The sequence below is a fragment of the Drosophila melanogaster genome, chromosome 2L, assembly GCF_000001215.4.
Source record: "Drosophila melanogaster chromosome 2L".
NCBI classification, from domain to species: Eukaryota; Metazoa; Arthropoda; class Insecta; order Diptera; family Drosophilidae; genus Drosophila; species Drosophila melanogaster.
Genome location: NT_033779.5, coordinates 9717825 through 9732429, shown reverse-complemented (window position 1 = coordinate 9732429; position 14605 = coordinate 9717825). Strand labels below are relative to the sequence as shown.

General features: G+C 39.8%; 2 protein-coding genes across 7 annotated transcripts in view; one reads left to right on the top strand and one right to left on the bottom strand.

The window, feature by feature from the left end:
- Window positions 1-14605, top strand: part of Nckx30C — a 34984-nt gene that overhangs the window by 14066 nt on the left and 6313 nt on the right. For 2 of the 5 annotated variants that reach the window (NM_164870.3, NM_164869.3), the window contains exons 4-7: window positions 5174-5402; window positions 9488-9669; window positions 13910-14164; window positions 14424-14560. In NM_164870.3, the coding sequence (NP_723483.1) occupies window positions 5174-5402; window positions 9488-9669; window positions 13910-14164; window positions 14424-14560 (803 nt within the window). Of the gene's footprint in view, window positions 1-5173; window positions 5403-9475; window positions 9670-12264; window positions 12340-13909; window positions 14165-14423; window positions 14561-14605 lie in introns of all 5 variants that reach the window. The other 3 variants (NM_143754.5, NM_001201832.2, NM_001273367.1) reach the window with 3 other exon arrangements.
- On the bottom strand, window positions 1485-2490 carry CG13116 (uncharacterized protein). Of its 2 annotated transcripts, none has more exons than NM_135462.3 (1): window positions 1485-2490. In NM_135462.3, the coding sequence occupies exon 1, from the start codon at window positions 2424-2426 to the stop codon at window positions 1797-1799; it is 630 nt and encodes a 209-aa protein (NP_609306.2). In that variant the 5' UTR covers window positions 2427-2490; the 3' UTR covers window positions 1485-1796. The 2 variants fall into 2 exon arrangements, with proteins under 2 accessions (NP_609306.2, NP_001260297.1); NM_001273368.1 differs by having other exon boundaries at window positions 1520-2490.

Below are 14605 nucleotides of genomic sequence, written 5' to 3'. Positions count from 1 at the left end.
TTATGACTAAGGGCCATCGTTGTTGCAATCATCGAAGAAACGTCTGTGACTAAGATGTATCTGCTGCTGCTGTGGCATTGAACGACAGCACGACAGTCACTCAGAGTGGAACTCCCAATTCCACTCGAATTTCACCTGCGATTCGAAATCAGGTCCAGGAAATAATGAATGAGAGCGATCTTCGTTCATCGCCTTGACCCACTATAAGTTTCATTACAGCTTGAAATCGGTCTACTCACCTATATGGCATTTCTAGACCCATCTTTAAGGTTTTTTCTACTCAAAACCGGTTTGTCGATCCCACGGGGAGTGTCTAATTAAAAATACCCATTGAGAAGGTACAACTTAACCGGTTGGAATTATATTTGCAACTAAACATTTTAGATCCTCCGGAATATATTGAATACTGAGATCACGTATCTGAAATAAATATCAATTCTACCGGTTTCTGGAAGAATACGAAACCGATTTGACTGCCTATCCTATGGAAAAAATATTGCTGCAATCGATGCATAGATCTTTCCTACAAAAGCTAGTTAACAAAGTGCTTTGTGTTTACGATATTGAAAAGAACTTGGCTAACTGGTTATATCCGGCTGCGTTGCACCTCCGAGTTCTACTAACTTTTATCATTACTCTTATTATTAAACTATTCTTTCATGCTATCGAAGTAATCTTAATTCTACTCACTAGTTATACTTCTAATTTCCTTTTTAGTACTTAGCTTCGATTCCATTTGTTAGCCAAACGTTTGATTTGCTATGCGTCTTTCGACTTGTGTAAATCCACACCCACACCCACACCCACCGAACACGCCCACTCACTCACACACACCCACAGACACAACGACACGGGGCATACACTCCTGACACGACCCGAAGAGTACTCTGCATGCGAGTGAATCCGAATCCCAGAAAGAAACCTTGCACACACTGCTTGAATTTGAACTTGATCTTGTTGTTGATGATCTTAGACTTCAGCCGGGACTCGAACCCATACCGCTGCATGCTGCTAGCGAGAGCGAGTGAGACGGATTGAGTGTGGGAGAAGAACGAGATATGTACGCATGCGTAGAACACCTTTATTTAGAACATTGCCGATGCTTCTTGCTCTGTCTAACACAACTCATGTGCACACCGTATCATTCACAGCTGCAGGTTAATATCTTGAACGAGGTATATAGAGTTTGCTTGTCCACTCAAAAAAGGTCCTTGCAATAATATTATTTAATTTTTAACTCATTTATGTAAGATTATAAACTTGGTAGTGGGTTTTTAATATTGGATGTATATTCTTATTGTGTCTGTGACTTAAGTGCTGCACATTTCAAGATACGATTTGGATTAGGGTGAACCTGCTGCAACATTGATGGATAGGATTTATGATAATATCGAGCTAAAGCTCATAACGCCATAATTATCCAACTCACCTATAGGCTTATGATTTTCCGTGCCCGTTTGTCCCACAAAAATAACAGAGATTTCGTTTTACAAGAGATGCATTTAATTTATTTAGCTTTAATAAACTCACGCATATTTACGCATGGATAACAATATCTGTCTTACGTCTAGTAATAAATATATTCACTAACTAAACTATTAATTTAGCTCGCGCGAACGAGTACACTGGAATGTGATAATTGACTAATTTCGGGTTTATTTCGATTATCGATCTTTGGGCAGTAGCTAATACTTGAATGCGGACGTAGTCCTCTTAAGTTGAGCTCAAAATTTCACAGAAACTAAGACTGGTAATCGCAATCATGAGCACACTTTAAAGCACTAATCACTCGCTGTCTACACCTGTTGAGTTCTGGGCATTAGAACTTTGGGAGACATAATCACACCTTTGCTGTGCTGATTCGGTAGAGTGGCACTTTTCTGCATTTGGGGCACTGGTGGTGCGCTCCTCAAGCTGGGACTCGGACTAGGGTGGACCATTGCCTGCTGCAGTCTGGGTAGGGTGGCACTTTCCAAAGGCCGTGTTTCGTGCTTGATGTGAATGCGCGCCAGATCGCTTTCGATGAGCAGCGGATTGCTGATGGTCCTTATCATCTTCGGAGTCGTTGGCTTGTTCTTCTTCTTGCCAGAGTCCACGACATCGATATTCTCGGTGGAGACGGGCTGGTAGTAGGACTTTTTGTCCAGATGCGCCTCCGGATCCTCTTTGGCTCGCTGCAGTTCATCCCACATCCGAATGTCACAGACCTTCAACTTCATGTAAATGAAGATAATGATACGGTAGAAGACAACGTATCCGATCATCAGGCAGAGGGCCAGGGTGCAGTGATCGCCCACAGTGCCAACCAGGGTGTCAAAGCTCATCCTAATTATTCCGTTTTGTGTGCAGTACTTGTAGGTGGTGGGCGTGATGATCACCCAATACACCAGCACCGTGATCAGCTCGATAATCCTTTTCTGAAACATGGTGGCTAGGCTTCGATCTATTCGCGTTTCGATGCGGCTTGGTTAAGGCTTCGTGACTAAATGACGACGCGCGCCTCATCGCGCTATATATAAACCCTCGTATTACAGCACCGACCGCAATCGAACTGCCAAGATCCGAAGTCGGGCTCAGACTTAAGCACCCGAGTGCCCAAGTGAGTGCATCGTCGTGGGGCCTTTGAGCCGGTTATCAGTCGGATAACGCTTTATCATTCCACTAGTGGAGCGTAAACAAATGGGCTCTACGTCACAAGTGGATCCCAGGAATATTTGCGCCATTTCTTGGAACTGGCTTTGGGGGTCACCCTGGCTGGTTGGCAACTTCTTCCGATGCCGATTTTGATTTCTCTTCCGAGATATCCACTCGTAGTTGGAATCGAATTACATTATAATGTGCAAACAGGTTGAGTGACAATTTGAGCGTTTTGTTTGTCTTGCGGATTTGCATCTCTTAGATCATTTGGTAAGCCACTCAGGTTGACAGGCGAAATTTCGAGCTGAGTCTTGATCTTGAGTTTTTTTTTTTTTTTTTTTTTTGCAGTTACGTAGTGTGATTCATGCTGGACTTAAATAATTCATTATGTGATTTAAGCGCTTTGGTAAGGTAAATTGCCCCTCGTCTTTGTCTCCGAACGGTGATGAATTTTCGATATTATAAAATACTTTTGGGGTGATTTCATACACGACTGCAGCTAATATAGATAGTCTCTCATTAATTGCGTCTAATTGCACTGTCGAAATCAATCTGTACGATCTGACAGCCCGTATCTTGGAACAGGTTCAAGGTGAATAATCCCCATGGAGAGAGTTCTTTCTCTTGGGCATGAAAACTTGTGAGATATTCATCACATTTCACAGGTGTATTCAAAATTTGCGTCAGTGGATGCGATTAGTTTGAATCGTGAATGAGTGTGATTGGATCAGAAAACCCAGACCATTAGCTAGAGGCTACTTCGTCCGATCAACAACATGACTGGGCATTAATTAGCATTATAATCAGCCACACTGGGGTAGTTCACCTGGGCACGAGCCACTTGTTAAGTCGACGAGATGGTGATGTTGGTGGTGATGGTGAGGGGTCTGAACTTGACTTGCCCTACACCTGCTTCACTTTCAGTGCCAGTTCCAGTTTCAGCTTCAGTCCAGTCGACTTATGAATGGGAGTTACGAAAGACTCGTTCTGCGATCGGACTCATTTACACCACTACATAGTATATATGTACTATATAGTATAAGCAGGCCAATTATCATATCGTTTCGTTTCCATTCATTCATTAGAGTACCTCCCATTAGTCACCTCCCGCCTCATTCAGTACACATTTTAGATATTCGTAGCTATACGATTAGTAGTGCCTGCCTTGCATTGCATTAGTTAGAACCACAAATTTCGATTAAAAATCCGATTTATACCCCTCATCTGCCTGCGCTTCCTTCGCTAATGTGCCAACTATTAATTCGCATCAATTGAAAGTATTTTTCGGTTTCAGTTCTCCGACAAAGTTATTCCAAATGTTTTTGTGTTTTATCTGTTTCTTTTTGATTATAGTGAAGGCAAAATGAAATACAACAAAACTTCCCACTGCGCTTTGACAAATATCAATACAGATATATAAAAAAAAAATACAACAATATGTGTACATTTTGTTTTACAAAAGCAACTGAAAAAAAATATATATGAAAACCAAAAAGAAAGTCATATATAAAGCTTGTATGTATTAAACCCAACCAAACTGTTGCAACAGACAAACAGAAAAAATTTCCAACGACCAAAAACGAAAAGTGTTCATCTATACGTATTTTGTTTCCTCATCTTCGAACTTATCATTTTGATTTTGTAATATACGACTCATGTGTTTCATCTCTGTAAAGAGCCCAAGGTCATTGGGGTCTCTTCCGAATACTTCCAAGATCGATCCATAGCACCTACTTTCCTTCTGTAAATAATGAAAGTGTTTTCCGCACCGATCGATATGTTTATTTTGTTGCACAAAAACATTCAGAAACTCTATATATTTTGTACTGTTCAACATCCACTTTTGACAGTATGTCAAACAGCCAAATCGAAACCAAGTTTCTGACTGTCGTCGATCTCTCTGATATATAATCCTCAGACTGTACTATACTCCATAGATCAGCTGCACAGTTTGATCGCAAGTGGTCCGTATATTATAACGTATTTTGTTGAATATTGTGGTAAACCGATTGTTTGTTTTATCTTCATTTTACGTTTCGACATACCTTGAGTTTCTTATTTCGTTCACATTATCAGTTGATGTTTCCTGAGTTCTGTTCAGATATTGGCTCCCAACTTGCACTTACCGATTCGATTAGTTCTTAAGTCACACAAACAACTACAATAACAAGAACACCAAAACCAACACCACCAACAAGAACAATTACAACAACAGCTACAGATACATGCGACAATAGAAAAGAAAAAAAACAAAAGCTACACTCAACTGTAAATTTATACAAATTGCAATAATAAACTTTTCTTCTTCTTCTTTTCACCTTTTTCTCGAAATATGCTTACCATAAAATAACTAAACATTACACCGCTCTCTCGAAAAATACCACAACTCGAAAAACTCAACCGAATCAAAAAAAAAACCAAAAAAAAACCCCAAATCCGAAACCGTAACCGTTACCCGATAAACCCGATACCGAAACCGATACCGTAACCGCAAAACCCATGCCACCCACCGTTCTCTCCGTTCCTTCACCTGCAGGGTAATGCGGCCAACTCATCGGAAACATCGATGGCCACCCAGCCGGGCGGTTCCGTAACATCGCGGGCGGCCAGCGAAACCCGCTCGGGTCCGCCCGGATCGAGCAATGCGGGCGCCACAGGTAATAGCAGCGGCGGGGGCGGCACCTCGGGTAGTACTCAGACCGGTGCCAAGTTCCGCCACGGCCTGTTACAGCTAATGATACACACGATAGATCCACTACACGATGGTAAGTTCGTTGAGTTGCCACAGTGTGTTTTGCACAAGTCAAGCCAAATGCCAAAAAATAAAAATGCAAAGAACCAAAAAAAAAAAAAAAATGAATGCTACTAAAAGTCCCCATAACGAAGTACCCCGATACCCGGCTTACCATTAACCACCCAGAGCTTCCCAACCACAATCCCGATTCCGGAGCCACTCCAGCACTGATAAGCAAATTGTACAAATCAAAAAGAAATAAAATTTTTGAATTAAATTATATTTATTTTGATCCCTTCGCAAATACCAACGCACTTAAGCAATGAATTTTAGAAATGGTATACATGCCGTATGAGTAATATTCTTGAACGTTTCCTTTAAAGTCATGAAAGCCTTTAAATACGTGTAACTATAAACAAAATGTTTCACAGCTTTCCTATGATTAAATTTTCGTCTATTTCCGATAGACTAAATAAAAAAATGAATCTCTATTTACAATTTGTGACTCAGTGCAATCCAAATCCGCCACGCTTACATCCAAAAATAAGATAAATACAAATGCAATAACATCCAGAACTCTACTCTATATACTATATACTATACTATATATACTTACTACCTGTACTTGTTATCTATATCTGTTCTAAAGTAAAATTGTTATAAATTCAGTTTCCCGTTTTGTGTTCGGGTTATCCTAAAATTCTGTGTAAATTCAGTATTCCTTCTAATTGGATGTTTGACTTGCCAGCCAGAAGTTACTTTCGCTCATCCTTCCACTTCTGCTGCTCTTACCCAATTACTGTTTCTGTTTCTGTATCTATATCTATATCTGTATCTATATCTATGTCTATGCTCCGATTTCCACTCGTACTTCCATTTCTCATTTGCGTTGCGTTGTTGCCTTTCAGTTCAGTTCGGTTCGGTTTGTTTTGTTTTTTCTTTCAATTCGGTTTTGGCTTTCGTTGGCTTTGGTTCACTTTTTTAATGGCGACCTTGGAGCCACTTACCTAATTAGCACGCCAGGCCCAGACGTTCCGTCGACTAGAATTAGCACCAAAAGCAAAAAAAAAAGAGAATAATAAAAATAGGGGAAAATAGGAAAGCGGCGCGATTGACAGCACTAACCCTTTGATTTCGGGTGGGGCAGGAAGAGAAAAGGTCATCGCGATATTGTTACTGCCCCCACCATTGAATAGATTCTGCAATTCTGAAAAGTTTCCAATCGAAACATTGATTTTGGTGCGAATCGAGTGTGGCTACTGAAAATCCCATGAATATGTAGGAAAGGCGTCGTCAGTGTCGTTGCCACGGCAATGGCCCACAGAAAACTAAACGAATCGAATCGAATCGAATCGAAATGAGGCAGCTCAGGGGCGTGTTCGCCAAGGTTCGCAGGTGCCAAGTGTTAGAATTCGTGTAGCTCCAAGTGGGCCTACCTCAACCATTAGATATGTGCTAACTTATTACAGGGTCTTTAAAGCTACAGATACAAAGAATTTGGTTTCAAATCAAGAGATGTTTACTAAATACATTCAGACAGAACTTCGTAGTAGATGTACAGACATCGCTTGCAGGAGCTAAACTAATTAATACAATTAAATTGTCAGGAATATATTAACTCAGGCAAAATGCACCTGCATAATTCCCTCATTGTTAACTGACAGCTGAGTTTTCAATTCGAAAATTCCCCATTTAAATTGTTTGGATGATTCAGTCAGTTGGAAACTAATGCGGATCTTAGCTTAAGTTTATTAGATCGGGCCACAAGGGTTTAATCCTTTGCCTTTAGTTGCAATTGCTTCACAAATACGCTACTTACTTACGTTCGGCTTTGTTTTTCATTTTGTTGCAAACAAGAAAACCAAAATATAAAACAATAAAAGCAGAAAAACAAACAAGAAAAATGAAACCAAAATAACGAAAATATTTTATGTTGTTCAATGTCAGTTTGGAGTTACATTTATATCAATATATCTATATATAAATATATATATATACATATGCGTTATATATCTAGCATAGAGAACTTATAGTTGCAAATTCCTAGAGTTTGTTCGCTCAGTTCAATGGCATACTTACTAGATAAATTCAATGCAGATATAAAGATACATTGCAGGTTTAATATATGCCATAGTTCGAGTACCTATGCCATTGAATGCTGGATTGAGTTGAGTTTGACGCGTGACAAAAACAAAACAATTTATACTGTACATATATTAACTATGCGTTTTTAGTGTTGTATGTGTTAAATGTAATCATTATCGTAATTGTAATTGAAATTGTAATTGGTTAGCAACTAGTGCAATTGGCTCGCAGCAACGCTGCTCAAAATCGGCTTCGACTTGGACTAGGGGCTCAGATTCAGACTCAGACTCAGACTCATACCATATAGTAAATATTTAATACTATACACCCATCCATCCACACTCCACACCCGAGTAGATAGAAAACTATTTAAACTATTAACGAGCTGCGACTGCATGTGCGACTAGTCGAGCTTGTTTCAGGTTGTTTTTGCATAGGTCGGATCGCTTTTTGTCACTGGAATGTTCGTCATATATTGTTTATATGTGTGTTTCTTTCGGCTCGATATGCTCGTGGCATGGGAATTGTGTTTTTGGGCCTGCAATCGGTGGAAATCCGGCAGAGACGGGCGGAAATCATCATTTTCCAACCTCCGATGGCAATGATCTCGTTAGATTTGTCTAATGGCCCTGCCACTTCGGTTCAGTTACCAGTCCAGTTAAGAGCAACCCAAATCACAAGTCCCATCGCGAACGTTAGTTAGACGTGCTTTTGCTCAGTTATCAGTATGAGCATGTTCTTCTCTAGGTCTGTATTAAAACCAAAGATAGTCATAGCGATACTATTAAGAGTACCCTTTAAAATTCATCCATCGCGACACACACATACGATCTGTAGAAATGTAAGCTAAGCTTAGTTGTAAGTCAGACGGAATCGTGAACATATATACACACATATGTATATGTATATACCTAGAGAAATGCTAGAAAAAGGGGTCTTTCATTTAGTCAGATGGTCCCCTGAGAAAGTGTAAATTCCAAAACGAGAACTTCACGCCGCATTGACAACAAAAAAAAACCGAATTGAATCGAATCGAAATGAACTGAAATGAATTGAATTGATATCCATCCGAACACCCCGTCCGATCCCCAAGCATCATCGAAAAACAGATCAAAATCTTGAATATTTAATCAGCTCCTAGTGCAAAACACAAGTTCACACTTAATAGATCGAATCGGATTGATTCAGAGACAAAAGTTAGACCAAAAAACCCATGAGAATCTGACACGGTAAATATTAGTAGTGTTTTTTTTAGTATAGATCCTAGTTACATATAGTCCTAGTTGTAGTCCTAGTCAGCTTACGAACCCCTCCCCTCTGCTGTCCGCTCACCGCTCTCTGCTCTCCCCGCTCTCTTCCGCTCTAATCTGTCATAACCCGTACTCTACTCTATAGACTAGACTGTACCCCCTAGCTAAATAACTTACTCAAGCAACCTCCAAATGCTGTCTCGCAACTGACATCAACATTTTGTATAAAATATTTTCAATATACATATAGACATATATTTGCGTATATGAACGATCCAATCCAATACCCTAAATGAGTGAATTTGATTGTAAATTAAATGATCTAAGAAAGAAACTAAATCTGAAAATGAAACTCGTAACTGGGTTAATTCGTTTATTTCTGATTTTAATCGATGCAATTTTATTCTTTCTTTTTCTTCTTTTTTTCTTTTGATTTTTCGCAAAAATAAAAATACCAAACCAAAAAAAAATATATCAAATAAAAATAAACACTTGGATTTTGCGTTCAAAACTCAATTCGTTGTGTGCCAACAAAAAACCGAATATCGAATATCGAAAACCGAATTCCGAATACCGAATACCGTAACCGCACACACAACAACCAAATACTACAACGACAACACCGCTACTCGCCACACACCAACACCACCAACACCTCACTCGTGTTTTGTGTACCAACAAACAATAAACAATAAACAAAAACACTGCATTATTTATCGAAACACCCGCAAAAAAAAAAAAAAAACCACACACAATTACAATGACAAAGATGATGTTCCAGGCAAAGTGGACGAGAAGGCGACGCAGCTGCACGCCATCGCCTCGCTGAAGGTGTTGCTGGATGCCACCAAACCACAGCGCGGTGGTGCCACCACCTCGGCGGCCAATCACGTCAAGATCAATCTCAAGGAGACCACGCTCGCCGATCGTCCCAATGGGAACATCGACACCACCCTCGACTCGGTAAGTGCGCCCCATGACCATTTCCGTTTCGGCCCCATTGTAATCCGTACGATTGTGCTAATGATATGATGCTCATGATTTTCCTTAGGCATGTCTTTTCGTTTCGAATAACCATTGATTTGATTTGAGTTTTCGGTTACCTTGTGCTTTCGTTACAAACTGATTGATTGTGTCACACAAAATGCGCTGCATTCTTCATACAAGCAACAAATCGGATAAGTTATTATAAATCGAACGGATCTGAATGTCGTAATTTTGAAAATAGGCGGGATTTTAAAAACTGTCGCGGTAAAATAGTTAATTCAGTGATAATCCGACTATCGCTAACGGATAACTCATGGAATTGCATATTATCGAATATCGTAGGTCCATATCGTAAAACTTATTGCCTAAATGTTTAAAATCGGATATATTCAATTGGAAGCGTTACCTATATTCCCAGATAGAGTTTAGCGACCAGTTCAAGCGATCTACAAAAATCTATGTACACACCATTTTCCAATTCTAGCTGTTGGCATGATTCCTTTACATTGCCAATCGATTGTTTGATTGAGCAACTGATTGGTTAACTGATTGAAGCAACGTTTGAACTGATTCTAAACTGAAACATGGTGTGTTTTCTTAATCCCCACCTAAATATATGTTTTGATGTATACTCTTTCCCCAATTTTCTTTCTTATGTGTTCCCTTGATCGTTTCCTACTGTCTTTGCCGGTTCAAAAATGTGAAATTCCTAAGTGTGTAGGCCCGACAAGCGAAAATAATCAAAAAACCAAAAAGATCTGTCAGTGTGTTCATGCAACGTTTATGTGTGACTTTTTATGGATTTTAATTTCCTCCTTAAACTTACCTTTACTTAAACTAATCAACGATTTGTGCCTCAATTCTTTTCCATACAACTGTTCAACCCACCCATCCCCACCACACACACACACACACTTCTCTACCGTACACACCACACACACACACTATACATACACGCCTCAACTTTCCTCCTATCCACCTCTCAAACTTTCTTTCGTTCTGTTTGTGTATGTTTATCTCCCTTACTTTCGGAGTATCTTCATGCCCCCATCTTACCACCCTCCATCCATTTCTATCGAACTATCTATCTATCTATATCTCTGTGTGTGTTTTGTCTTGCCCAGATTAAGAAGAGCTAATTCGGAATAGTGAAATTTTTGCATACTCTTATACCGTATGACCCATTTGGAACTCATTTGCTTTGTGTCTTTACCTAATTTCGTTTATCGTACCTAGCGTTGAACCATCCACAAAAAACATCAACAGTAATACCCAACAAATAACAATAACCGATGAGTACCACCAAAGTCGTTACAGTGCCTTGCATATTATAATTTCCATTCATAATTCACTAATGCGCGATGCAGTCATTTCAATGCAAAGTAGCTGCGCCCAAAAAACCACCGATCACCACACCCCACCCACACAGCGTGTGTGCCCGCATATCGTAACTCGCATATTGTAATCGCTGGCATTTTGTTAACGCGAACATTTTTATGCATAGGCGCAAGCACTTGGCTTTGGCCCCCCCATCAGCAGCAAAATCAGCAGCAGCAAAAGCAGCAGCCTTAGTAGCATTGCATTCCGGATGCTCATTGCGGGCACAATATACCCTATCTCTAGCAGAGGGTCACTAAGTTCCATCATCCGTTCAAGGAACAATTGTATCCTAGTCTGTCTTGAAGCTGAGGTTACACGATGCAAGCAGCAATGCATGCATGTTCGATACGATCAAATATTAAACATGTAGCTGATTCCAACGTGCAAACTCAGTTGGTTGCATACGATGAAGCAGTAATATTCCTTAAAAGAAAACTTTGCATATATATTGACATGAATGTGGATATTCTGCATAGAGTAACTAAATCAGAAATAACTGCTGCATAGTTTACCAACTAAACTAATTTCTAAAGTACAACTCCATCTGCAAGGGTATTTTGACTTCGGCTTGCCGTTAAGCAACCCGCTTCCTAGTCGGTTATTAATTACATTCCTTTCATTTGATTTATGCAAAGATCACACAAAGCAAACAAACAAAATTCTGAGGTGCTGACTCGCCTCAATTACTGCGACCTCATTTGAATTCGACTCACAATTAGACACAACATGGCTGGCCGCGAAGGCCGCTTAAACCGAATTTTCCGAGTTGGGCTTCTGGTCTTGAAGAAAGTAAAAGAATATCCTTACAAAAAAATATATAAAACACAGTGTTACCCACGACCAGCAAATTGTGTTTGTGTTTCTACCACTCTTTCCCGATCCGTATGTGTTTGTTACGTAATTCCCGAATACCTCTACACTTCTACCAAACATTGTGAACAGCCTTCTTTCCAAACTATCTATCTATCTATCTGTCTATTCCCCCCAAAAAAAAAGTCTTCTACTTTTCTAACAGCCTAAGTTTTAATCAAAGTTTTATTTCCATAACTGATCTGATTCTATGGACTTGGCCCTGGACTTGGTCCAAAACCTTATGTTTGAAAATCGCTATATATATACTTATAAATGTGTACTCTTCTCCCAAAAACTTGTCATATAAATTTATAAAATATCTTGAACAATCAACTAAAGCCATCGTTGAGTGGTCGACGTCCTAGCTGGATTGAGCAGAGGGTCAAAATTCAGACACGCAAATTTAGCATCAAAGTTAGTTTCATAAACAATTTTTATTGAACTCTCTTATCTATCTATCTCTCTCTCTCTATATCTATCTAACTTCGCTCTTCTATATATTGCATACAATCTTTACTTTTATATTTTTTGCAACAAATTTATAGTAAACGAAAATGTTTTTTTTTTTTTTCTACTCAATAACAATGAAAATATCTGACAATTGCACGCGAGTCTTACACAAAAGCTCCTTGGCAGTGGCCTCTTGAGAAAAAAAACAAAAAAAAAAAGAAAAAACTCATATTTAGAATTTAGCAAAAAAAATATATATAGGTATTTAGGAAACAATTTGAAAGATTATTGACTCATTTTTATTTTATATGTCAAATAGTTTATTTATATCGTTTAAGCGATAAGTCCGTCCATTCTATGTATAGAAATCGTAAATGAAATCAGCTCTTGTTGAGTGATGATTAATTCTGAATGCCCAGAATGTCAGGTTCAAAAACCGCAGGGTTTTCAATGACTAACCCATATCAATCAGTTCATAAAACAGAATAAAATACACTGGGAATAGTTGGGACCAGCTGGGAAACTTGAGTTACTGGCCAGGAGCGTGAGGTGTAGACCGCAGTTAAATTTCCACTTAGTTGATGCATTTGCAAAGCTTCTGACTATCATCACCTACTAAACCAAAAAAAAAAAAAAAAACACACATTGTTGCTTTTGTGAAAACACACACAAGTACCATATATTTCGAGTAGCATTAGCCTTAGTGATATGAAATCTAGACCTATAGACACTTCTTTTAACCAGTTTTACTTTCTACTTTTGTTCACGATTGATCGACCTTGTAGACCTGTGCCTGTGTGTTGTTGCACTTGCAAGTCGAACTTGAGCATGTCCACTGTACCAATGCACCACTGTAGTACCACTGTACTTGCGATGCTGGTAGAACTCTGCACGTTTAAAGTCTTACCATCTCTCTGAGCACAAGTAACAGTATCGTAACCTAATTGTAGACCTGCTAGAAAGTAAGTGCACCACTTGAACTTACTACACTCGTTCTACAAACACTAAGTATCCCGATCGAACCGACACCGAATCCACTTAGATACCGCCAAGCAAGCTCTAAACGCCTGTCCACCAGTGAAATAACCCAAAAGAACCCAAACAAACCAAACTTAATCAAACTAAGTCAAACAACATCGTTTCGTATCTAATTGCAAGCTCGAAAGCGAAGCAAAATTTTGTACTATGACAAAAGCTGTTACCTCGTAACCAACTCATGACCATCTGTAAACATGGCTCAGAACGCATTTCACCTCAGAACCCAACGTCGAAATATCAATCAACCGCCACCGAGTTTCGCTCGAATCACTCACTACTACAATTACACTCCCACCCACATTTTTTACTATATATTTTATACAACAAATTCCGTATTACTCGTACATATTGAATATTATAAATATAAATATATATATATATATATATATAAATATATATACCCATATACTACGGCTAATACTAAATACTAACAGACTACAGACGAGTTCGGTCCAAGTCGCTAATCGCCAATCTTTCCCTTTGCCTTGACCAAAAGGCGCCCGAAATCGAGGATGAGCCGGAACCACTGAGCATGGCCTGGCCGGATACGGCGCGGAAGCGGCTCACCTACGTCCTGGTGGCCCCGCTCCTGGTGCCAATGTGGCTAACACTGCCCGACACGCGGACGCCGCGCGGCAAGCGCTTCTTTCCGGTCACCTTCATTGGCTCCATCGTGTGGATAGCGGCCTTCTCCTACCTGATGGTCTGGTGGGCCAACGTGGCCGGCGACACAGCGCGCATTCCGCCCGAGGTACAATCACCATACTATATACGATATTACATTTAACTTGGTGCCTTCAAAATATCAAAATTTAAGCAATGTTGCAGACCAAATTCATTCCCAGAAAAATACAAAAACATTTATCCGGACTTTATTTTTAGCAATATAACTAGAAAAACCATAGCCATGATTCGTGTGATTCATTAGAGTGTACGAAAAGCCTAATGCGTATGAATCGTGTACCTTCTGCTGATTAACCATCTACATTCTGTTCTCTTCTCCCCGATAGGTCATGGGTCTGACCTTCCTGGCGGCGGGCACCTCCATTCCGGACTTGATTACCTCGGTGATTGTGGCACGCAAGGGATTCGGCGACATGGCCGTATCCAGTTCGGTGGGCAGCAACATATTCGACGTGACCGTGGGGTGAGTATTGGGCATCCGGCCATAGTGGACGACAACTAGAAGCGA